A 27,930-nucleotide genomic window follows, 5' to 3' on the forward strand; every position below is an offset into this window, starting at 1 on the left:
ACCCTTGCTATCGTAAAAATAAATAATTAGTTAGTTTTTTTTTTGGTTTAGTTTAGTTTGGTTTAGTTTTTTTTTTTTTTTTTTTTTTTTTTTGGCTTGAGAGTTAGGAGACTTTTTGCACTCTAACGTTTTGTCGACGATTCATATTTAAAAACCCAGGTCTCATCCCCAGTAACGATATTCAGAAGGGAGTTAGGGTTCCTATTGCTGGTAGCAATTAGTTCTTGGTAGTGGTCAATCCTGTCCGTTTGTTAGTCGTTTGTTAAGGAATGAGGCATGAAACGAACAGAGCTTCTTCTTGATCGTGGGATTAATTCACGTGCAACTCCTCAGCAAGGATTCGTAATATCGCATTTCGGTCTTCCGTGATCAGTGTCCTTACTTTGTCCACCAATTCCTCTATTCTCCTTGTCCATGCTACCCTGGATGTTCGTCGTCTTCAATTGACTTCTGCCGCTCTCTGAAACATTTATACCGTGAAAATAAACGCACACGGAATAAACAACGTTCTCTTGTTGTCCCATTCTCTTGTTGCAACATGTAAGTTCCTGTAGTAATCTTACCCAGACGCTCACAAAACTTGATGTTCGCTCTTTGTTCCATGCTGAATTGAGGACGCAGTTTTGCAACGTCTGTCTACGCTCACCACACCCAAACACGTAATTGTCAATCAAAATGAATGCACTTGGTATCAGTTACTCATAAAACATTCTTCTTTTGTTTGCATCACAGCTCACTTGCACAGCTGCGCCACACGTTGAGAAAAAAATCAGTCTCGATTTCAAATTGCCGCACTGTATGTATAAGGTTTAATAACAACGAAGGATCAAGCTCACTACCACGAGAGCAGAAAGCACGCACATTAGTCAATTAGCCATAAAGAGGCACGAACAACATGAGAATTTGTTGTTTTTATTATGTATATAGGCATTGGCTCAGCGTAAAACAGCACGCAGAATTGATGAAACAAGAAAATGGTACGGCGAACCAGAGAAAAAACAAAATCTCTGGTTTCAGTTTTCCCTAAGTTGTTTCAGATATATTCTTATTTCTTAAGAGTAGATAGCTTTGTACTATTAAGACAGCATCATTATTAAAACAACGTCAACCAAACATTTTGTTGCCATGACCAATGCGAATTGTTCTATTAAATATGGGTGTTAAGAACCGATCACGCGCTAGCTCCCTCTTTTGGTTCTCCCTGGTAAATGAAGGAGCATACAGGAGTTTACTAGATTTGGATCGATGGTAATCCTTATAAAGCTTCTTTTCTTTGGAATTTATTCATTTTAGGACTTGTGTGAAACCAGATTACTTTTAGAATTTTTCACTTTAGGACTTGCGCAGCAAGTTGATTTTCATAACTTTTTTTACTTTAGGACTTGTGCAGCTTAGATGATATTAAGGGCTTCTTCACTTTGCGACTTGTGCACTTCTGCTGCTAGGTGAATTTTAGGACTTACGCACTTTAGGACTTGTCTAGCTAATTGACTTGTAAGCTTTCTGCACTTTAGAACTTGTATAACTAGATTATTTTTTTTTTAGGACTTCTGGATTTTAGACCTTTATGTAGCTAGAAGAGTTTTAGGACTTTTGCGTAATTTTCGTCCTTAGAACTTCTACACTACACTTTACAACTCGTACTTCTTCATATGTATACAGATATTTAAGCAAGCGCATTGTCGCCATGAGTAATGACAACTTATAGACCTACCTATTCTCCTGCAATCCCCACTCAAAAGAAAAACACATCTCAGCAGTCAGTATGGTAAAATTATCAACAGCCAAATGGCTGTTACTGTATTTATATACAGTAGTACACGGTCTAAGTATTACGACAAGGATTGTAAAGTACCATAAAGAATATAAGCTAATAATTAAGTATTTTATAGTATTATGCTCATTAAGAATTTGTTATCTTGACACTAGCTACAATTTTAAAATAAATAATAAATAACCAGATTTGTTCACAATGACTTAACTCATACTTAAATCTTTTAAATAGTCCCCTACTATTCATAGTGTCAGATTTCTCGTGTAGTGAAGGAACTTCGAGAACAAAGAGCGTTAAAATTTACTCCCGTCTACGTCTTTGTAGTATCTGATTATTTTCTGAATAAATTAAAATGTAACAAATCCACACAACTAATACAATAGGATATCTCTTCGTTTATCAGCCCATAGCATTCATTAAATAACATTTAATAGCCTACAAGAAGCTCCCCAAATGCGTCATGACTTTGGAAATACTTTTATTAATAATCAAATTACATTGAAAAACATGTTACTGATAATGATAATCAAAAGTTCGATTATTTTTTTGTCAAGTATTTGACCAAATAGATTTGATACATATAATCAAATATCACATTTTGTACAAATTTAACAAATAACCTAATCAAATAACTTAATTCAGCCTTTCTTTTTCATATGTAGTTTGATACCCATTAAGTGAACATAGTACAGTGGTTGTATGCCCGACAGTTACCCCCCTCGGTGCGCAAGGCGTTGTAGAGCACCGTCCCTGATTCTATTCAGAGATCTCTTTGCTGCGGCTGGGAAGGTAAAGAAGAACTCTTGGCGGAGCGTTCGTCCACATACTTTGAATAGTACATTGCACCAAGAACAACGTTAGCAATTTGTTAACCTCCTGCGTAACAATAATAATAACAATAAAAAGAAGGAAGACATACCAAACTCAAATCGCAATAGCTATAAAGAACTTCTGGTATATAGTCTGAGTAGTGACCATGTTTTGTTAATCCTACAGGCTTAGCTTCTGTCTAACATTCTTCACTCTACTATTAGCATCAGCATTTCTCTTAGCCTCGGAACATGATCGTGAGATGTCAAATAAAAATAAAGTGCCAAAATCTATTAGGTGTGGATCCGACTTTTTTTTTTTTTTTTTGTAATAATCTCACATCCTTTTATAAAAAACTGTCATGGCTGACGTTAGTTGGAAGAAGAAATTTACATAATCTTACCCTATTGTACAAAATACTTACTACGTCAGAACCATCGTATCTAACCCGTAGATTTTTATATTTATCAGACTTTCATACTAGAAGCACAAGATCACAAGATAATTTCTTGCTCTCCATACCCAGTCACAATTCTGATTCATACTCAAAATCCTTCACAGTAAGTACTACACGCCTCTGGAACAGTCTACCTCAATTAATACATGACGTTTTCACAGTTGCCAAATTTTAAAAAATCTGTAAATTCCCTTCTCTTAAGTAAAGATAAGGATACTGGTAGCACATGAGAAATCTTCGTTTTACCAGATTATTAATAACCCACATATGAACACACAACCAATAGGTAACCTATGTTAATTTGTGCAGCTTGTATATTCATAGTTCTGGTACCGCTATATGCAATATGCATTTTAAGTTTCTCCATGTTATTTTGTTTCCTATATTGTATATTATTTTCAATTTTTGTTTTTGAAGTCTTTAACTATTTTTTTTACTTAAGTAGTATATTCTTTTTTTATGTGGTTCAATACTTTTCTTTTGTACTTGTTAATATTTTCCATATATTGGTGCTTTTTTTAAAAAAAAATGCATGCACGTGGTTAAGTGCTCGGAGAAGGCTGCAGAGCCTTAACTTCGCCACGTAAAAGTCATAAATAAATAAATAAATAAATCTCGACACTGAATACTAGCGGAGCAGTATTACTAACGCAGAATTATTTAAAGTTGAGTGAGTTGATATAGTCCTGTTTCAAATGCAATTCCGTTTGTTTAAATTATTTTAACGCGTTGATTTTTTTTTTAAATGAGCATATATACCATGGCGCGAACAGCCAGCTAGCAGAGTCAAACAGTCTTCACTCACTTGTCAGGGCATAAGTATTATGCCCTTTCTTCGTTCAGTTCCCATCATTTCCCTGTATATTGGTTTTCCCGCCATTTTGTAAAATCAATGATGTAAAGGAAAATTCTTAAAAATAAAATTTAAAAAAATCCAAAATCACTTAGCAAAAATCTAGGGTAAAAATACTCGAAAAGAAAAAAACTCTGTAAAATATTTACTCCGTTATTTAATCATTACTCCGTATTACAGTGTTCTAAAATATATCAAGTATAGATGTAGATTTAGTATGTGACTCTAGCCAGTAATATACTAAACCAGATTACATCAAATAAGTTATTATACAAGATTTAACATGCACCCTGGAATAAATAATTAGTAATAATGCCAGTGAGGGGTAAGGAGACGAGCGCTCCCCGGAAGCTACGCCTTCCACAGACATGTTGTATGGTAATGTATATAGGTTTAAGTATATAAACTGTCCTTTTAATAAACAAAAAGGTAGCTGTCCTTCAATTTTTTTCTGCCCCTCCGTTTGTCCTCCCCCAAAATTATTAATACTGGCGTCGTCAATGGTAGAGTTACCCACGAGACGAAACGAAACAAAGAAAAGATTTTCTTGTCTCGTCTCAATTCTCAAATAATTTCATCTAATGGAGTAGGAAATAAGTATGGAGTAGGAATTATCTCTTGTCTCGATTCTCAAAAATTCTCTCTTATATCATCTCGAATCTCGAAGAGTTCTCTCTTGTATAGTCTCGAATCTCGAAGAATTCTCTCTTTTATATTGTCGATTCTCAAAGAATTGTCTCTCGTATCGTCTCGATTCTCAAGGAATTATCTCTCGTCTCGATTCTCAAAACAATATCTCTCGTATCGTCTAGAATCTCGTAGAATTCTCTCTCGTATCGAGCCGAATCTCGAAGAATTCTCTCTCGTATCGTCTCCATTCTCAAAGAATTCTCTCTTGTATCGTCTCCATTCTCAAAGAATTCTCTCTCGTATCGCCTCCATTCTCAAGGAATTATCTCTCGTCTCGATCCTCATAAAATTCTCTCTCGTATCGTCTGGAATCTCGTAGAGTTCTTTCTCGTATCGACCCAAATCTCGAAGAATTCTCTCTCGTATCGTATCGATTCTCAAGGAATCATCTCTTGTTTCGATTCTCAAAAAAAAAAAAATCTCTTGTATCGTCTCGAATCTCGAAGAGTTCTCTCTCATATCGTCTCGAATCTCGAAGAATTCTCTCTTATATTGTCGATTCTCAAAGAATTCTCTCTCGTATCGTCTCTAATCTCGTAGTATTCTCTCCTGAATCGTCTCTAACACCGTAGAGTTCTCTCGTATCGTCTAGAATCTCAAAGTATTATCTCTCATATTGTCTCGATTCTCAGGGAATTCTCTCTCGTATCGTCTCGACTCTTAAGGAATTTTCTCTCGTATTGTCTCGATTCTCAAGGAATTCTCTCTCGCATCGTCTCTATTCTCAAAGAATTCTCTCTCATTAGTCTCTATTCTCAAAGAGTTCTCTCTCATATTGTCTCAATTCTCGTAAAAACCTTTTTTCGTCTCTTTTGTATTGATGCCCTGATTTTTTTTCGTAGAATCCTTCCGCGTCACAAGAGGCCCACGAAGTTCTGATATAGCAATATTTAAACCGTATTGATTATTGGAGTATATTGTCTAATTACTTAGGAATCTTTAAACGTAGATACACACTCTTCATTGTTTTCGTACAACTAATTTATATTTTTTACTATGAATCATGTGACACTAAAACAATGTTTGAGGTCTAAAATTTGGATGAACTATTGTTGCTCATAACACTCGAGAAGTTTCTTCGAATCACCTCGATTCTTGTCTTGGAAATGAGCACATTACCATGTTTCTTGTCTCGTCTCGAATGTAAAAATACATTTCTTGTCTCATGTTCAAAACTAGTCATTGGTAATAATTAAAGTACAATTATACATTTTTATGCTTCACATAAAATACTTTAATGTATTTTCCTGACTTTTTATTCAAATCAATGAGTCAGTGAAGTCAAATTTTATTTTGAGCAAAGATAGACATGCTTTTCTTGTATTTTCAGTTTGTATTTTATGCTAACAAATGAATAAATAATTTTAAAAGCGCCAAGCATAAATTCTTACTTTAAAACAACAAACATGCACTGTACAAGTGCTATAAAAGTAAGTAGCACAGAATCGAACCTAGAACCACAGCCAACATTCTTTCTTTCTTACAGTGCTCCGCCAAGAATTCACAAGTAGTGGGCATTTCTACTAAATGTGTATCTCTGTGAGTGCGTTTTGCCAACGACGCAAATACTTCCTTCTTCCAGAGCTCGCTTTTCATTCATTGTTCCAAGTTGACATGTTTTGTAGTGTCCACTTTCTTCGTCTAATGTCATTTGTTCCTTCCTTGAATTGTTAAAAACAACACTTAGCAAAGACTGGACAAGATTTATAGCGTCAACATTTGTCAATTTCTGGTAGTAGATAGTACCTTTCGAGGTGCTAAATTTAGTCTCCAAACCAGCTGATCTTAGAGACAACATAAGGTTACTCATCAATCAAGTGGCTACGAAACAGGTTTCTCCCCCACCCACCCACCCACCCACGAAAACCTCTTCCTCCATCTTTGGGGCCACCAGTTTGGTCTGTATCATATTTCGATATATCGATTTGGGTCTGCTGTTGTTCAGTGGAAGAGTGCTCACCTCTGGTGTGTGGGGTTCCCTTGTTCAATCCCAATTGAATTTTGTAGTTGAGAAATACCGCGTGCGTGAGTTTCCCGTTTTCTACCACTTTTCAATCCACAATTTCGATCATGAACATCATCATTATATCTCCCTTAGTCTTAGAGCATAAACATGGGACATTAAATTAAAATATACATACATATATTCATATGTTCAAATACTGAAATCTCGATATTGAAAAAGATTACTGGTCGATATATCGTCACTTTTCGAAATTACAATTCTTGCTATCACCTCTGGTATGTGGTATCTTTAGTTCGATTCGGTCAATCACCAAGTAAACTTTGTGGTGGACAAACACCGTATGCGTGGGTTTTCTCGGGATTCGCACGTTTCCTTTCACTTTCTTCATTCCACCATTATATATTTCATTATTACCGATCATCTTCCTTAGCCTCGATTCATAATCGAAGTGCATTAAACAAACAAAAAATCTTGATATATCGATATTTCAATAATTTACAATAACGTCAATAATTCGGCATGTTTAAATATTTCCGATAATACGATGTTTTTTTTTTTGTTTTTTGTTTTTTTTTCGATTTTTCTATTAAAGATTGATAACGAATTCTGAATATCGCATACCCTTATATCCAGTGACTTCTCATTTTGATAGTAGGAGATTATCTTGAAGTAAAATATTTGATTGATTGTTTGGCATTTACCGGTTGTGTACGTCTGGGAAAGGGTAATCTTAAAACTGGTTGCAATGCCACTCATGACCCGTTTCTTCTTATTATTATTTGCACCCAGAAAAGCAATTTACACAGTATTTTATGTATTGAATATAGAATTGTTAAAACTTTCGTCATACGTTTGAACTTCTATCTACATCATTAAAAAAATCTTATTGTTAAGTGTGTATAATAATTATGCGTGGACAGAGGTTCTCTAATGAGCATACTACGAAAACAGTCACTTGAGGAACCTTTTAAAGTCGGATCCTATCGCCACCATTTCATTAGTCTCATTTTTTAAATTTTTTTCAAGGTGTTGTCGAAAGCAAAGAATAATTTTAAAATTTCTAGTTTGTGTTTCCGCTTACACTTAATTTTGAACCTTCCCTAGAAATCAAATTCAGAATTACCCATAATAGCCAGTACCGTGCCGTGGGGGGCCGAGCGGAGCGACGGTCCCGGGCGCCGAAGTAAGGGGCGCAAAATACAGGTGGAAAAAATATATATAAAATGGAAGGAAAAAGTAATAAAAAGTGGTCAAATCAAGGAAAAGCAGGGTTTATTTTTGAAAATTTTCTTACGCTTCGCGCCAACCATAGTAGTGCTTCGCGGCTGGTCTGTCGATCTCACTCATATGTAACGGGGGGAAGGGACGCTGTCGTATACTCTCGCCTCGAGCGATGATTTTGCACGGCACGGCACTAACAATAGCGAACTTACCAATATAATTAGTATATACTCAGGAGTAAAAGTAGGGCTGAAAAGGTAGGGAGACGCATGACGTCATGCCTAGTGATGGGTAAATTCCCGGGAAGATATTTTTCGGGAAGATTCCCAAAATGGGAATTTATCCGGGAATTTATGTTCAATCAGAAAGAAAATTGCATTCTATTACTATATTATGATTTCAAAGTTGAATTAATTTTTATATCACAGCATATTATTACTGTTGTCCACAGAGGATTCTTTAAAATGTATATTCTGAACGGTACCATGTTACTTTATTAACACTTTATTATATTTAGAAAGTACGCATAAATGTATATTTATTTACAATATGTTCTATCAATTAAATGTGTGAAAAAATTATATAGTAACAGTTTAAATTTATATGTAAGTGGATTTGCTCAACTTGATTCTATTGTTGATATTATAAACACATTAAATTTGTAAATGTTATAAACTAATTAGATTGGGTAAATGCTAGAAGATACATGTCTTACCAATTTATCAACATTTGCGCATACATATTTATGTTCACAAAATTTGCAAGATACTTACTTATCTTTATATTTTAGCACGTAACATTGCCATACATGACCTTTCATTCTACCTATTTCTCGAAATTCAATACTTTAATTCACATGTAAAAGAAGTCCGAGTACTTCTTCAGAAATTCGAGTCAGAGAGAGGAGATAGACCGACGTCTATTACTAAGGGTGGTTCAGGGTTCATTAATAGAACTTCATCTCTATTTCTACATAATTCTAAATTACTTTACAAAATGATTCCTTTTCATCATTTGTAAATTAGTAGTTTGCTAATTTTGGCTGTTCTTTAGCATTGGGGGCCAGATTTGCACCTACTTTTTGCGATATTCTATTCCGATGCGTTTGTTTTATGGTTTCATACGTTAAATTATGTTACCAACATTAAATTGAGACAGCGTTGCAGAGCGAGCGTAAGCGAATGAAGGTGGGTTAGAACCCCGCATGGCACGTTGTTTTCTATCTTCGTTACCAACAATTCACTTTCTTTTCTCACATAAATCACTTCCACTTACCTTTCCGTTTTGTATAAATCCCCTACTGCCCTAAAAAAAATGCGTTCGATACTTTCTTGACTACTTGAACATCACTATCAACTCATTTCTTCCGTAAATCATCCTAATTTTTGCTAGTTTTGGCCCCCCAATTCTAAACAATGACCTTACTTTTTAGTGCAAATGAAAATGGAACAAAAAAATTATATTATTAGTTATATAAAGTACAGTCAAAGAATTTTAAATTTTTTAACCTCCAAATTCTTTAAAACCTAGAATTAAATCATAATATATTAAAGTAATTAGTCACATTGTTCTTATAATTTGGAAGATAAAGTAAAGAAGTGTAAATAAATTCCTTCCCGGGAATTTATAGGCCAGGGAAAAAACCCGGGAATATTCCCATTTTTAAAATTCCTTCACACCGGGAATATTCCCACTGCCCATCTCTAGTCATGCCGTCCCCCCATGCCTATCTTTGCCCATTGAATTTTTTTAGGAAGTGGGGGGGACGCCATAGATAATTTTTGGAAGTGGGATAACGACGTACCCCCGCATTCCCTGTCACATTTACCCTTGACTATACCACTAATTGAAAGTCACAACCTTCCCATTTACTAATATTTAATAGACTTTTGGATTAATTTCGCAGGCAAATTCTAGGTAAATTTAAAATTGTGGCTAGATTACAAAAATATTGTTAAATCAGAGTATTTTCATTAATGAATTCTTCAATATTATTAGCATTTAACAAGAAAAAAGTATTGATCTCGTTGAGCCGAAATAAAATGATATGAGTGAATGTAAATTCTTATGTGGATTTTCGAGAAAAAACGAATTTCTTGTAAACCTAATAATTTATGCTGTACGATAACAATGCGACTTATCATGCTGAAACTGCTACTGAAGTATGTGCTAATCAAGATTTTCATTACGATAGTAGCAAGAAGACAATATACGAGATGGTATCAAAAAGTTTCGAGACTAGTTCTGTTTACAAGAAAGTAGTTTACTATCTGCGTTTATCATCTTCAAAATAGTCACTTTGTACAACAATACAGCTCTCCCAGCGTTTCTGCCACTGCTGGAGGTGCTCCGCAATGGTGTCCAAACAGCAACCTTTGAACTGGATCTTCAGATTCGGGAAGATGACGAAGTCTACAAAAAACAAATATGGCGAGTATGGTGGGTGCGGAAGTGCGATCATCTTGTTTCGGATGAGAGACTCACGTGTGAGGAGAACACGGTGTTAGGGCGCATTATCGTCGTGGAGTAGCCAGTTTTTTGTGCGCCACAGATCTGGTCGCTTTCGCTGAATGTCCTCCCTCAGACAACTTAAAGCCTGGCAGTATAACTCGATAACGAAAGTCTGGGCCCTCAGGATGAATTCGAAGTGCACAATGCCGTGAATGTCGAAAAAGTCAATGAGCATGCACTTGGTCGATCTGCGGACCTGCCTTGCGATTTTCGCTCGTAGAGATGATGGGCTCTTCCGCTATAAAGACTTATTTTATCTCAAAATTCGTACCCATACACGTAAGTTTCGTCATTGGTAATGATCCTCGACATAAAGGATCATCCACGGCACGCCGACAGAGTTCTTGCCGGATTTCGACTCGGTGTTCCTTCTGCTTCTGGGTTAGCACAATGGGGACGAACTTGGCAGTAACACGGCGCGTGTTCAAATCACACGTGATAGCGCACTGTTCCCTAGACACACCAACAATGTTGTAATGTTGTAGACTGTTCTCCGACGATCCTCATACACAAGTTGCAGATGGTTTCTACATTTTCTGGTGTTGTGCTCGTTACAGGTTGTCCTAATCTCTAATGCATCGTCTTCTAGTGATGTTCTTGCGCTCTTGAAGCGCGTGCGCTACTCAAAACATCTTTAACACTCATTGCAGCACCGCTGTGCATTTTTCGAACCATGTCAAGCTTCTCTGTGGTGAATTTTACCAGTTTCACACAGAATTTTACGTTCGCTTGTTGTTCTAACTTGCTGTCCATGATGAAAACACAGACGTGGTAACGCACGTGGTCGGAATATCACCAGTTGCACAACTGCCAATATACACAGGATAACGTCTTTTGACACACTGACTTATGAAGGTAGGTGCTCCCTATGTGTGTCATCAGTTGACGTTATCCTGTTACAGAACTAGTCTCGAAACTTTTGGATACCACCTCGTATACTGTGGTATATATCTGTAGCCATTATTATCTGTAGACTAATCATCAATCGATATATCGATATATTATCAAGTTGAACATGCTTGAGGATCAGTTGTGATGCGTAGGTTTCAATGAATTCTTATTGCGTTAAAAAATAATAAGTTAAAAAATATTAAGTCAATCTGATGTACTGGATAGCTTTTATTCTGCTGAAATAGATAATTTATCTATTTATGTACTGTATATGTAAAGAATACATTTCTAAGTACCGGATTGTATTGGTTGTTTAATTATTCCCAACAATGATACATAAAGTTCTAACAGTTACTCATAGAATCATAACAGTGATGCACATGCTCCTAACAGTGACACACATACATACTATTGTAAAAGTTGCCTTCATTTATACTATTATTTAGTAAACTTTTATTTCTTTAAAAAGGAAAAAAGCAAATCAGCTAGAAATAGAAGTTTAAAAAGGTTGGGATGTTTCTGCTAATCTTTTCTCACGTAGTAGAAATGAAACAACATATATATACGTTTTTGGTGAACGATTTATTCACCAGTTGGTTTATTTACATGTAACTGTACCTTGACCTTCACTAGAATATAGTCCGTTAACAGAAGATGAAAAAAAAATGTTGTTGAGTTTTTGTCCGCAATAAATACTTTTCTGCTGGCACCAAACTCGTAGTTTCGCAATGGCATAGGCTTGACATTGGCTGCTGTCTAGAAATTGTTGCGAACGACTTTTGTTAATTGCTTGCGATGCACAACGTGTCCTTTATATAGTCAGAAGAAGACTGTTGAAATTCACTTCTTTCACTGTATGTTTCTTTTGGTATATCATGCTCGTAGTACATTGCTCTCACAAAAGAATTTTGAGTTAGGTGTACAGATTTACGTTGTTTCTTAACGGTTTCTCAAAATACTGTATAAATAAATACAACAGATTCCATATAAAGTCATCATCCTCATAAGTATTCTGCCATTAATGGCAGATCACTTGCCGCAACTGAGAATCTTCCATGCTCCAGGTTTTCCGTTAATCTCTTCGTTTTCACGTGCGATTTTTCTGTTTTGATATCGTCCATCAATTGTAGTCTCCTTCGACTCCCCGCTCTCTTTCCTGCCACCATAACCTCTAGCACATCCCTCATGATACAGTTCCATGTAAAACAAAGAAAATTCCAAGTCTTTTGAGACATAGTAATATATCGTTCTTTTACAACTAAACAACTGTTCTTTGGCTACATCGTAGATACAGAGGTACACCCACAAGAAGGTTTCAGCGGGTTTGGACCTCCCCCCTAAAACTTCGTAACTCCATAGACATTTGTACACTTTCTTAATGAACTGTACTTCTTTAGCATAGACATGATTAATGTAGCATAAAGGTTTGATCTTATACTTTATCTGTATTCTTCCTTTTCTTATAAGAACAAGCTGGTTCTATCAGTTTTTCTGAGAATATAGGTGGCAGTAATTAACAATGAATTATTTAACATCTTTTTGAGTATAGAATAAAACCAGTTTAATATTACATACAGGTAATTTGTTGTAGTATTAGACCCTCTTACAATTTGGACCAGTCCCAAGAACAATTTCTCGGTGTGCGCCTGTGCAGATACGAATACAGAGAATGTTTCAAATCTTTTAAAATTACTTGTTTAAGCTTTCCAGTTGAGCTAATGCCTATATTGACGTGAACAGTTAAGAAGATCATATCTAGGGCTATGCCATCCATTGAAATATCTTTGATTTACAGCCGAACATAGTGTACCTCTGACAACACTATATTGCAAGAAAATATCAAACTATTCAAAAATCTTCAGTAAACCATCCAGAAATTTATGATTTGCACTCGTGTTTCTGAGAATATATTTCAAAACTATATCACAGTACTATTCAAACTATTCAGAAATGTTTGATTACACCATTCAGAAATATGTTATTCATTCCTAAACATTCGGTGTCTCTGATAACCAGGGGCGGATGCAGGACGGATTTCTGAGGAGGGCAGTGGGTTGTAATACTGCTACTTGAGGCTACTTTTAAGAGCTCCAAAACTCTGGAATGGCTTTTATTTATATATATATATATATATATATATATATATATATATAAAATAAGAAAGTTTCCTCTTCTGGGGGGGGGAGATTGCCCCGATTGCCCCCCACCGGATCCGCCCCTGCTGACAACACTAAATTGCAAGGTTAAGTCAAACTATTCTTCAAAATATTCGGTAATCTTTGAAAAATCTTCAAATTGTTTAGAAATGCATGATTCGCATCCAAACAGTGTATTCGATAACATACTAGCTTCATATGTTTCAAGAATCTATAAAACTACTCTTCAAACTGTCTAAAGGGAATATTTTCTATGAACAATAACGAACTCCTCAGGCAGCCTAGAGCGAGAAAAATTGTTAGAAACCTCATATTACAAAATTAAAATTTTACTTGTTTATTTTAGTCATAGCTTACACGTTTTATTAAAAATATTCTTTATTCATCTAATTATTCCATAATACATTATATCATATAGATCATCCTTAATATAAAAATGTAAAGCATTATCATGTATAATCAAGGCTTATCTTAAAACGAAAGAAAGCTACTACTATAAAATAAGAAAGAAGAAGAATCTTCTCGAAGACTTAGAAACAAGTTTTAACGAATAAACAAAAAGAAATGAATTAAAAGAACAAGGAAGGCCTTATCAACTATTACAACAGTATCTACTTTAAACTAGGGGTGGAAATCAGAGAACGGCCATTAATAGTCAGTCTGATCGGGCTACATCATGACTTAAATGAAAATGATTTATATACCTAGGAGACTATATCCCCCATTTCACCCCTGCATGTAACTATAATAACATATAAACATTTATCAACAAATGATTAACTAGCCTTCGGCTAGTTGGATACTTCGCTCCCAGATTCCCGCATTTTCTTGGCTTACAGACTCGTATTCCTCATATTTTTAACATATCTCTAATCTTAAGGAATTTCGAGATATTATAATCTTACTTTAACAATTGCAACCTTGACTATTTTTTCTTTCTTTTTAAGGGAAAAACGTGTATTGGAAAAACGCTTAAAACGCCTTTAATTACAAAATTTCATGTTTCTCACCTTAAAAAAATTTCGAGATATAGCCATCCAAGTATAATGATTGTAAATCCGCCCTTTTTCTTTTCGCCTCTTTTCTTTCTTTCTAAGAGGAACATTAAAAAACGCTGAAACGGGACTTTAATAATTTTAAATTAAAAGACTAAATACTGAAATATTACTATTTCAATTTGGTAGAGGAGTAGTAGTAGTCTGTGAGAGACCGGAATTCGGATACATGGACATTTTAAGATAGTAATCGCTCCTCTTTCCCTCCCCTTCCCCATCGAATTATCCAAAATTCCTTCGTTAGTGGGACCTTTACACCACAAATCCTATCCTATGCGCTGTCCAAATTTCGAGTTTCTAGCTTAAGCGGTTCGGTCTGTACGCTGATCAATCAGTCAAGTAGTCAATCAGGACTTCTTCTTTTACGAGATTTAAATCTAAGTAACAGTGAAGGAAGTTTCTATTTTAATTCTGTTTGCAAATGGTGGCTAGATTTTATTGTACTTTTATACAATTCAAAAACCTTGTGCAAATAACAATTGATCAAATTTTACTGGCCTGTATATTTTAATCGCGGTCTTTCTCTAGTATGTTCCTTGTGTCATTCCCTCCATAGCTAATAGTGTGGTGATTCTTCAATGTTTCATAATGTATCCAATCATCCTGTCTGTTCATTTCGATACAGCATTCAGTATTTTTTCCCCTGACAAATTCTTGAGAACAAAAGGAGGAACTACTCCTGATCCATATGACTAGTGGCCTTAGCTTTTATAATATGGAGGCGGACTAACCCACTCGAGTGTGGAGAATCGCTGGCTGGGCAGATACGTTTGCCAAGTGTTGACGAGACATTAAGAATCATTGTCCTTTAGTTGTTGAGATTCTTGCCAAGAAACGGAAAACATAATGTCACACTAAAAAGACAATTTGCTTTTGAGGGCAGATGGACCAGCAGACATTGTGATATAAGAGAGACGTGTTGCACCGGATAACATTGCAAACCAAAAGGAAGAAAGGAACGGATTGCGTAGGAAGATCTTGTTTTTTTTATTACTGCGCTTAAGTGAAGAGTTTGATTATGCTATCTGGCTTCCTCTCACAATGTCTATTTTCATCCGATTTCTCTCGTAAATGTGTACTAGTTACGTAATGGCCCATGACCGGTTGTTGGCGTCAATAATGGTGGTTTGGGAGTTCCGGTTCTAAAACAAATTGTGAAGAAGCAATCGGAAGGCCATGTTGTTTGCTAACGTACACACACTGAAAAGATAAACCGCAGATTACTTTCTCTGCCGGTCAAAATGCAGTGCCCTATTTTTTTTAACTGTCTTTCTTGTTTAAAAAAGCCTTACAAAAACTATCTCACCAAATGTTTCTTTTCGAACCATGTGGTTTACTTAGTAGCAAAGTGATTGCGATTTGTTACCACATGTAGAACCAACGTGTTACAATTAACTTTTCTCTTGTCCCAATTCTGTGTCTATTGCTATTACTAGTTTGGATCATGTAATCCCTAGTAACACAATTACATGATTATATCAGCTATTGACTAAAATAATAAAAATTGTAAGATGATAACTTCAGAGCCAGTGACACTTCGCTTAGAGTTGTAGTAGGAAAAAAAAATGTAAATTTTAATCTTTTTCAGTTGCTATTTTTCGTAAACACACAAACAACTAGTAAGTTTACATGCAGGATGTATCAAATTAATATGTAATTATACTCTTTAAAAAAAACAGAATACTTCACTAATTAAAACACATAGATGAACAACTTTAGTGTACCTTATCCTTAAGGACGTAAATGGTCAAAATTGCTACCTTATGCCGCTAAACATCGTCGACATAGAACAAAGCAGTATACCAATTGTATTTTGTTTCTAATGGTATAGTATCATACACCTACTCAATTTACTCTTTTATATATTCTAGTGTTTGAAGATTTTCGTCGTTCACTGTGTTCTTTAGTTTCCCAAAGAAAGAAGTGTAAAGGTTTAAATCCAGAGATTGAAGTGGGCACTCCGCAGGATTACTTCTTCGTACTTCCCATTTCTCAGGGAATGTGCGATTGAGAAAGTTCTCCCCCACTTCGAGATGGAAGTCGAGATGTGCCACATTCAGTGTTGCCAGGTGTGAAGATTTTAAAGGTAGCGAGGTTGTGCTCCAAAAGTAGTGGATTTGAACTGTTTGTATCCCAAACAAAAATGTAAAATCTCAGACGCCAGATGTGTGGGTTGGTAATGGTCAGGCTGCGACCGTAGTTTCGAACTGTTGGCGATAGTGTGTTAGAGCAAACTACATAATATGTCAGCTGCAATGGAACTGCCGTGTGAAATGAAATGGAAAAGCAGTGTAGAATGGGCGACTTCTCTGATTTTCAAGCAGACATTGTTTGTTTAAGTCAGTTTTGTGGGCTCTGAAATACACTTTACAACGTTTACATCATGTTTATTCTCTGTAATACCTCACTTCTTTAATTCATTTGCTAAATTCTTTATCTGGGAACCATTAATTTATTGTAACTTCACTTACACATTATGTATTATATAAAACTAATAATTCGTGATTTCATATATAAAAATGTAAAAAGTAGCGCATTCTTAAGACCTGCAAACAATTAAAAATGAAATGAAATCTTTGAGTTTTACGTCCCACGGTTATGCCGGTTAGGCTAAAGGAGACGGTGATGATGAAAGATGAGTGAAATGGTGGAATGAAGAAAGTGGGAGGAAACGGGAGAACCCCGAGAAAACCAACGAGCACGGTTTTTGTCCACCACAAAGTTCACTTGGCGGGGGCTGGGATCGAACTCGGGACCCCAAGCACCAGAGGTGAACGCTCTACCACTGAGCCACCGCGCCCCCTATGCAAACAATTAAAAGTAGCGTGTCACCCAATTTGTAATTTTGGTAGCGAGAGAAATTTAAAAATCGCCCAATTCGCTACCAGCCCAAACTAGCATTAGCAATTTTCTAAAAACATTTACCTTCTTAAGATACAAAACACAGCAAAAAATATAACAAATTACCTATCTGCTTTAGGTAGAGAGACATTTTGTTTTAAAGAATACAGGCTATACTTTAATTGGAAACATTCTGTACTGCAGGAAGTATCGTTCATCATTCATTTTTTAAATCACTCACTCACTCGCTTTAATATACAGTATATACAAAATTAAGATAAAATTACTCTCATGCTTTCCAGACGAAATCGCATTCTGTTTGTCAGTGGAACGCTTCCGACTGCTCAACTACACCATATCGACTACCACTAAGCCACTGCACTCCAGCATCACAAGTATTTGTTTTAAACTTTAGCGTTCCTTTCAGAACCCAGGCTATATGAGATGTACTTCTACAGTTTAAGGTGGAATTTGAACCACTATAATACCTCCAAATGTTAGTGCTCTCCCACTATAAATTGGACCCTGGATCACATGTATCACGCACTAGCCACCAGCTCAGTGGTAAGTATAAGAACGAGTTACACCTAATTTAATTTACATTTGAGTGGACTTTCGAACGGTATCTGATAGATAATGCTACACGTAGTTGACGAAAGTAACAAACGAAACATTTAGAAAATTCCCTTTTAAAGTCTCCATGCTTGAACTTATTTGGCCTGAACTTAGTCGGTAACAAATTACAATAAAGAGTTTTCAAAAATTCAGTGACAATTTGTCATATGTCCAAAATAGCCTGTTAGTTTTATGTGGATTAGTATAATTGCTTTTGTAAAATATAAATAAATAAATAAATGCTGTTTGCAGATTATGATTCTCTTCTTCCTTGCAAATTGGAGAGTAATTTCTACCTCCACACAAGCATAGAGTATCGTTTGTATACAGTAACACGTGAGACATTACAATATGGTTAGCAGAAGCAAATGAGAAATGAGTCTTAATAAATCATTCCAAACTTTTACTGAGCTGCTTCGTGGCTAACCGGGTAGCGTACGCGCCTTTGGCGTGGGAGAACTGGGTTCGATTACTGGCGGGAGTTCATGTGGTTCGGACTCTACGTTAACCAATAGGTCCCGTCTCGTATAGCTTCGCTGCTGAAAGGGACTCAAAATCAAAATCATCTCAAACAAATCAACCCAAACCCAAACAGAGTTAAACTCAAAATCAACTCGACTCCAAGCTTTTATTATCGTTAAACTCTTTTCTAAAATAATAATAATAATAATAATAATAATAATAATAATAATAATAATAATAAGAAGAAGAAGAAGAAGAAGAAGAAGAAGAAGAAATAAAATATACTATGAAGTATGAATAATATTATATATTGTCCTTCCCTTTCAATAAAAACTGACATCAAAATTACAAGTTCTACATCACTAAATACTCCTCTGGGAGATCAGAAATGGCATAGTCTATCCCACCAAAGGGCAAATAAACAAAAGCTGATTTGATTGAATATTTTGAGAGATACATAAGATTTTAACAGATTACTATATTAAGTACAGAAAAAATACAAGGGTTGGGATCCAAACTGTGTCCCTCCACTTTTATGAAAACGGACTGATGGAAAGCTAAAGTTCACTTCCAAATAGATGTTGTACTTCAAGCTCTCGCCAGTTAACGTATCGCCAGAAAATGTTCCAGATGAAATAAAACATCTACCTTAGCAACATACGTACTTGGTAGGCTCCATGTTACATTGGCTAACGGTCAGTATACGGTTGGAACTTCGTAATTCAAATAACAAAGTTGAAAAATACATTTTCCGAACTTAGTGTGAAATGTATGTGGCCAACTAATTGCTGGCATTTATCCGACACTTTTCACCTCGCATTCGTAATCGCAATTTTACTTCTTTCATAAGGATTTCGCTAACATTTGAGTTGGTTAGTAAATACTCGGTAAAGTGGCCAGTTACAACAACGTAAGAGTCAACGACGGTAAACCTACTGTCTGTTCTACTAGGATAAAAGTTATAGGGCACTAGATGCCAAATTTGATCTCAATTCTTCAATTTTTTAAAAAAGAATTTTGTTTAGCGAAAACAGCTTTATGTATTAATCCTGTCAGTCCATGTGTGTGTTCGTCGAATCGAAAGACAAACTACTTGATGTATCACCATCCATTTTGGCCAGGATGTAGAGGGGATGAAAGTTAAGAATCGAGTTAGTTGATTGAGGTGAGACTCAATCAGAAGTGGTAGAAATCAACCATTTCCGGTTTCGAGAGGCCTCATCCCTGTGAAATTAAAATACCGCTAATTTTACAGTAATTATGAGATATCTTCAAATAGATAAACGATAATCGAAATGTGGAACAAGAGCGCGCTAGACAATATTATTTTGCATGAGGTACCGTTATCACGAGTCACCTAGTAGCTTTCCGTTTGCAGCGATTTAAAAACGCGAAAATAAATGCAGGTTTTTTAAATAGCTGGAAATCGAAAGCAGATAAGTGAGTCGTGATAACGGTATCACATGTAAAATAATATTCTCTAGGGAGCTCTTGTTCCACTTTTCGATTATCGTTTATCTATTTGAATATATCACATAATTATTTAAAATTAGCGGTATTATAATTTCATCGTGATGAGGCCTCTTAATGATGCTCACTATAGAGGTAAAACGTTAATAGATAGTGAAAAACGGTTTCCAGCAATCGAGTAAGCATCCCAAAAATATATTTCATCTACATTATTAGTTCTCTACTAAAGCTGGTTGATCTACGTAGAACTCAAAAACGTTAAGAGATTGCGAGAAACGTCTTTTGGAATCGATTTAGTATTCTAAGAGTAGATGCCATCTTCTTTCTTAACCCTTTGTTCAAACCGAAACTGTTAGTTCCGGTTTTAACGTTGATCGCTATGTAATAGAAACGATAATAGATAGCGAGAAGCTGTTTTCTGCAACCAATTAAGGATCCCAAGAATACATTGTATATCCACTCTAATCTCTCTACTAAAACCGGAAATGGTAGAATTGTATTACAACTTCCGGTTTCAATATTAATTGACAAAAATATCACGCATTCAAACTAACCCCTTTTACGTGGTGTGATGTGGATATGTCTCAGCTAGTCGTTAATTACAATTTCTTCAAGAAAAACGTTAATAAATAATTCAATTTCTATTTCTTTCCTTGCAATATAAATGTAATGTTTCTTTTTTCTCCTTTCCAGCACCGCCATCCTCGAGTGAGTCGAAGGCGGAGGAAAGCTCGGTAGGTGAAACCCCGACGAGCAGCGATTCAGAAACAGAGGAGACCACGACGCAATACAAGAAGTGTACACCACCCGCTAAGACCATCCCGAGGTTCCGCAAGTACGTCGTTGAAGACTTCCAATTCCTTAAGGTGCTCGGGAAAGGCAGCTTCGGAAAGGTAAGTTCAACTCAACGTTAATTAACTAACATTAAAGTATGCTTACTACCATCTCCCTATAATTGGTTCAGCAAATACAGAGTCAGCCAAAAATAATGTGTACATACTTTATACAAAGAAAAGTCAATATTGTGTGTTAGTGCTGAACTTAATTATACATCACAATAGTATTATTAGTGATGATATGAAGTGTGAACATGAAATTAAAGCAAGAATAGGAATGGCGAAAGAAGCCTTTAGGAGGAAGAAAAGACTATTTCGTGTTACCTTGAATACAGAGTTGAGAAAAAGACTCATAAAATGCTTCATGTAGAGTATTGTACTTATGGGTTAGAAATATGGGCATTACGCAAAAATGATGAAAAACGACTTGAAGCTTTCGAAATGCGGGTGTGAAGGAGAATGGATAAAATTAGCTGGGTCGAATGGAAAACGAATGAAAAGGTCTTAGAAATGGCAGGGGAGAAAAGAATAATTTTAGATATTATTAAGAATAAGAAGAGAAACTGTTTGGGAGGGACATTGGCTAAGAAAGAATTTTATCATGAGGGACGTGGTAAAGAGTATGGTGGCAGGAAAGAGAGGGTAGGGGCGAATGAGATTATAATTAATGAACAATATCAAAATAGAAAAATCGTACGTGAAGACGAGGAGGTTAGCAGAAGACCATGGAGCACGGAAACTTCTCAGCTGTGGCAAGTGGCTTGCCAATAATGAAAGCATACTTATAATGATGATGATTTTAGGTTTAGATTCCTGGGCTTTCGGCATCTAAACTTCGGATCCGGATCCAAGATCCGAAATTCCGGATCCGGATCCAAGATCCAAAACTTCGGATTCGGATCCAAGATCCGAAATTTCGGATCCGGATCCAGGATCTTATAGGATCCGGATCCGTCTGGCCATCCCTAATCTAAAGTCATTTAGCCATAAGGCCATTTTATTCATATAATAATGAAACGAATCCTACTCATGCACCAACATATACCGAAATATTTGCCCAATTACTCTCACACTGTAATTCAACCCTTATATTCATTCTTTATTAAACGTGAAATTACACTCAATTACATCTAAATGTAATTACATTTCATTGTCAAAGCATAGACATTACATGTAACTTAACCTATCATACCACCGTGCACACTACATGATTTCTTTCTCTCAGTCAGTCAGGTCAGTTAGGAAGGCAATAGTAAATATGTAATCGAAATTTAAAGGAAAAGATAAACATTAGAGCAAAGGGAACAGACAATTCGAATTGCAAAGCGCCATCAAACCAAATAAGAACTTTCCATTCAGGAGCGGATCCAGGACCGACTTCTGGGGGGAGGCGTGGGTTGTCATACTGTTACTCTTAAGGGCTTCAAACTTTGGAATGGGTTTTATTTATATATATAAAATAAGAAAGCTTTACTCTTCTGGGGGGCGATCGCCCCGATCGCCCCCCCTGCACCCGCCCCTGTTTCCATTACAAGTAGAGTAATTTTAATAATCTTAATATCTTAATTGTAAAGATTATTTTTCTAGCAACCTAAGACACGTAATTGATTCAATCCCTAAATTTAGAAATATGTTAACCAAAATCGAAATAATTTTTCCTTGGTAAGACATTTCAACACATCAAAACCATTATGCAGTGCACTTATGTTACAGAGAGACATTCTCCCTTTCTGTGGAAGGAGAAATTAAAAAGGATCTACGCACACATTATATTTTCCAGTAACTATCTGCTTCATGTTAGCGTTGCCTTAGTAATTCGAATAGAAATATCGAAATGTAACAGTTTCGCCAATAACTTTGAGTTTTGTGTCTCACGGTTATGCCGGTTAGGCTACAGGAGACGGTGATGATGAGTAATGAATGAAATGGTGGAATGTAGAAGTGGGAGGAAACGGGAGAACCCGAGGAAACCCACGCACACGGTGTTTGTCCACCACAAAGTTCACTTGGCGGGGCTGGGATCGAACCCGGGACCCCAAGCACCAGAGGTGAACGCTCTACCACTGAGCCACCGCGGCCCCTTCGCCAATGACTAAAGCTAACTAAGCCTTTGGCTTTATAAGACGCGTTATAATACAAGAATGAATAAAAATTTAATTTCATCTCTAGCAGCTGTTCTGCTGATTTCTTTCAGCTTCACCTATGGAAATTAAAATTATATTTAAATAACTTACTTTGTATACAAAATCCTATTTATTATGTGAGACTCAACCATATCTTGGCAAAAGATCATCAAAATAATTACACTAAAATGAATTACGGAATTAATTTACAAAAAAATATTCTTTCAACCGATTGAAACAAATATTTGGGAATAAATTGTACCAAAATAAGTTCCAATTATTGAATTAGAATAATTATTCCGAAAGCATGCATTCAAATGGAAAATTATTCGGGGCTTTAAGTATATTAATACGCCCACGCGGAATTATTTGATCGTAGAAAACATTAACTTAAACGACAACATACAACCATATGTTGTAACAGATATTATAAAGAGATTTGAAAAATTACTGTGTTAAAATAGAGACCATACAAATTCAAGAACTAGATATTGGCTCAGTGTTGAATGAAAGAACATAATGAATATTTCGAACGTAGATTCTAGGGATGCCCGGAACCGGTTCCTGGAGGAACCGGTTTCAGGCTCTGAACGAATCTGGTTCTAGAAATCCGGTATCGGAACAGGGTTTTCGTATCCAGATCTGGAACCAGTTCCTAAGATCCTGTTTCGGAACCAGGTTTTTCGGATCCAGGTCTGAAATCGGTTCCGGAACCGGTTCTAAAATCTCCAAGAACCGGTTTCTCGCGGAACCGGTTTCGCCGGAACCTGAACTTTGTGGCCATCACTAGTAGATTCCCTTAATATATCTACGGATGTGAAATAGGAGCGTCGATAGGATTAGTCATGAATTATAGGAGAAAATTCATGAAATCTATGAACGCAAAACAATGAATCAGGATCTCAAAACTCTTAAACATTCCATATCTATGGTTGCCTTACTTGGATCTAGACTCAAAATAATCACTATGTTCTTTTAGCCGACATTGAACCTAATTTCGTTATTACCCTTTAATTTATCTTTCTTTTAATTTTCGACTGACTATAATTGCGAAATTAAGTATTTGTACACGCATGTTAATCTTTAATTTTTTTCCGTGTGAGGAATAATTCCTCATACTACCGTAGTGTTGTTTCCGAGCACTATGTACATCAATCATACATATCTATTCAAATTAGGTCTCGGAAAACTGTAACTACTTTCCAGTGGCATAACTAAAGGCTTGGAGGCCCTCCCACAGATAATGTGGAGTGGGGCTCCCTTCTCTATGTACCACATTACGATTTGGGTCCCCCTGCTGGCTTGAGGCCCCCTTCATTGCGGGGTCTACGCGGCCCTTATTTACGCCCCTGCTGCTTTCGGAACGTTGGTAAAATTTACTTAATTTACAAAGTAAATACTTGAAAAACCTCACAAGTATTAGATGTTAGCTTCATGAATATTAAACAAACTATAAAAGTGTATCTTTTTCAATTACTTAAAGAATGTATATCTCAGTGTTTTCAATGATTTTTTTTAATTTGTAATGCCTCTTGTCTTACAGATAAATACAACCAATTATCGCGTATATTTTGTTATTTTCTTTTGCAGTGAGTACAAAGTACAAGTCATTTCATATCGCTTTATTTTTGTTATCATATCAACATTAGTACTATATAGTGCCTAATTGGAGCAATTTAAAATTAAGAGTCAACGCTAAATTTATATAGGCTATACGTATATGGTGAAAAAGTACAGTATTACAAACCAAATGATTTTCCACATATGTCCAATGTTTTATCCCGAACTAAAAATTTTCAATACAGTATTTCTTTTACATATGATTTGTCCAATTTTCCTGTATGTAACGAACAAGTCAACTTTTCGTTTTAATGAAAAGAAACTAGAAATTAATGTGTCCTTATCTTTACGAAAAAGAATTAAAACTCTCATTGCAAAAACAGCACAGCTGACTGTCGCTCATTTAGAGTTTTGATTATGATGCATTTTACTACTTAAATTGCACTACTACTAGTGACATAGGTCTAATACTGTGACACCTATTTATTAGCAAATCGTAATGAAATCAGGATTTATCATAATTTGAAGAATAAATTAATGGTTATAAATCACATGATATAATAAAAGAATTGTCATATATTTCGACATATTTATCATTTGTATCGGACACTTAAATATAATTTGAACCAGCTCTTCAGGCAATGATAATGTCTTCTTTTTTTAATTTAACGTCTCACAAATATGTTTCAAGGCTGAGAGAGACGATGATGAGGATAATGAACGAAAGGTGGAATGAAGAAAGTTGAAGAAAACGGAAGAACTCAAAGAACCCTCTCCCCACAAGTTGTTTGTCCTCCACAAAGCCCACTCGCTGCGAGGTGGAGTATGGTAGAATCTGATACCCTTACTAGAATAAGAGTTGCTGTTGCTTAAGTGTAAGTGCAATATGTATTCGTCCCATGACACCGGTGGTAGTGAAATTTAAGTAACAAAATATGTCATACCTACAACTCTAAGTGAGCGAAAGTCGTATTTTAAAGCTGTATTGTTCTTGCAGCAAGGAATTGATATATAATACATATAAAAATGCTGATGTGAACTACCAGACGCGCGTTTGACTGCGAGTATTTCTTCTAATCAATACCATTTTTCGTTCTAAAAATGTTTCGTATTACATTATTTGTTCGTTATAGGTGTTATAAACTATTGTATTGTGTGTGTGTGTGTGTGTGTCCTTTTTTTTTTTTTTAAAAAAAAACTGTAATTGTGTTTTAATTTCGTTGCTATAGTAACAACCGGAGAAAAGTCTAATTTAAAAAACATGAATTTCTGCTTTTAATTAGTATCGCTTCATAAATACGGTCTGTCTAGTTTTCAACTACCGTAGAAATATCAATTTTCTGCTTTAACTTTCCAAAGCTCTTGAACAACTATATAAAATTTTATTTATACAAGAAGAATCATAACGTGTTAAAAATCTCTGTATGGATTTATCACGTAGGAATGAATTGTGCTAATTTAAGAATCCGAATACCTAGAACGAATTTTATTAAATTTATTTTCTATAAAATGTAAGCGGACCAGATACGACTAACTCTTAGAATTGATGTCAGAATTAAAGCGTCTAACCGTTTTATTATACGTTAAACATCTATATGCGTTAAGTACAATCTTGTTCAAAAAATCCTTACCATCTATCCCTTTTTGAAGAACATTGTACTCATTAACCCGTAGCCAGAATTAAATCATACACCTGTAGATGTTATTTAGATTATTACGATCTTTGGAACGAAGAGGTCGGTGTCAAATATAGAAGTAAATTAGGTAAGGAGAAAATAGAACAGGTGACTAGTTTTCGATACCTGGGTAGTATTATTAGTGATGATAGGAATTGTGAACATGAAATGAAAGCAAATATAGCAATGGCGAATCCCCATCAGGATTCTTCCGCCTACAGTCGGACAATTTGTCCATGCCGACCAGATGCCACGGTCGGATTGCCGGCGCTGGACGCCGGCATCTTAAAGCGCGATTTTCGACCGCGACGAATAGAACAGTCGGCAAACAGCCGTAAAGGCGCAGTAAATGCGCCGGCGCCGCCATCTAAAAGAGGCCGGCATAAGGAGTCGGCAGAGGGTGGGAAAGAGGCCTTTCCGACTGTTTTGCCGACTCTGACGGTCGGTAACAGTCGGCAAAGGACATTTTATTTTACGATTTTCGACCGCTTGCCGCCTCGGCAAAAGGTCGGCAACTTTGAACAAGTAAATCGTCGTGCCGCCGCGGACGGGTGCCGGCGGCCCGCCACCGTCGACGGCGGCAATCCCTCTTTCCGACCGCGACTTCCTGATGGGGATGAAGCCTTTAGGAGAAAGAAAATATTATTTTGTGCGACCTAGAATAAAGAGTTAAGAAAAAGAATCATAAAATGCTTCCTGTGGAGTGTTGTACTGTATGGGTCGAAGACATGGATATTACGTAAAATAATGAAAAATGACTGTAAGCTTTCGAAATGAGGGTATGGAGAAGAACGGAAAGAATTAGCTGGGTCGAACAGAAAACGAATGAGAGGGTGTTAGAAATGGTGGGGAGAAAAGAACAAATTTTGATATTATTAAGAAGAGGAAGAGAAAATTGTTGGAACATTGGATAAGAAAGAACTGTATCATGAAGGACGTGCTAGAGGGTATAGTGGCAGGAAATGGAGGGAGAGGGCGAAGGAGACTACATTTAATGGATGATATCAAAACAGAAAAATTGTACGTGAAGACGAAGAGGTTAACGACAGATCATGGAGCATGGAAGCTTCTCAGTTACAGCAAGTGACCTGCCAATAATGGCAGAATACTTCTGATGATGATATATAGAGCCAAAGTGGAGTATTAGAATTTCCTACGGACAGTTGTGAAAACATGACCTTATAAAGGAAGGTGGATGACCGGAACTTCTTTGAACAAGACTGTACATACCAAGACCATATCAATGAAGCGTTCTTCTACTATTCGATATAACATGTCTTTTTAATCATGTGTTTACGCTTTTTTTTTTTAGCACAACTTTCTTTTAAAAATTTCTTTTACAATGAAATTTTAGTAGTTCACAAAAGCTCTTCATACAGTACTCCATTGACTTTTATCCTTAGCTAACTGGATCCAGTTTCTACTTTGTATTCATATTTCTGCGAGATCCATCTTAATATTATCCTCTAATCTGCACCTAGGTCTTCCTAATGGTCGTTTTCCGATTGGACTTTCAATTAAAACTTTGAAAGCGTTCTTATTTTCTTCCATTCTGACTACATGACATGCTCACCCGAGCCTCCTAGATTTGATGACCCTAACAATGTTTGGTAAGCGGTATAAATTATGTAGTTTTTCGTTGTGAATTTTCCGCCGTAAACCACTTCTGTTCCTTTTGGGTCTCAGAATCTTGTTCTCAAATATTTTCAGTCTAACAGGCATGATTATCGTTTCTTATATATTTCAAAAGAACGGTTATATATTAACAGAACAAAACCTTTTATTTCATTCTAGCATCAATTACCCGCTTTGCTGGATAGAATTTTTTTTTAAATAGTAATATGTTTCGTTTCAGTCACTTTTTAGTATTACGAAAGCGCTTTTTGATATTTGTCATTTAGATTATTTTTATATATCCCCCTCTTCTCCCCATGTTGCGGGCCACGGCATCGGAAGTGTCATT

General features: G+C 36.0%; 1 protein-coding gene across 2 annotated transcripts in view; it reads left to right on the plus strand.

Annotated features, from left to right (window-relative positions):
* Positions 1-27,930, plus strand: part of LOC145673221 (uncharacterized) — a 113,803-nt gene that overhangs the window by 60,763 nt on the left and 25,110 nt on the right. For both annotated transcript variants that reach the window (XM_081742710.1, XM_081742711.1), the window contains one exon: positions 20,466-20,665. In XM_081742710.1, coding sequence (XP_081598836.1) covers positions 20,466-20,665 — 200 coding nt within the window. The remainder of the gene's footprint in view (positions 1-20,465; positions 20,666-27,930) is intronic.

The sequence above is a fragment of the Thermobia domestica genome, chromosome 16 (assembly GCF_964235325.1).
Source record: "Thermobia domestica chromosome 16, izTheDome1.hap1.1, whole genome shotgun sequence".
NCBI classification, from domain to species: domain Eukaryota; kingdom Metazoa; phylum Arthropoda; class Insecta; order Zygentoma; family Lepismatidae; genus Thermobia; species Thermobia domestica.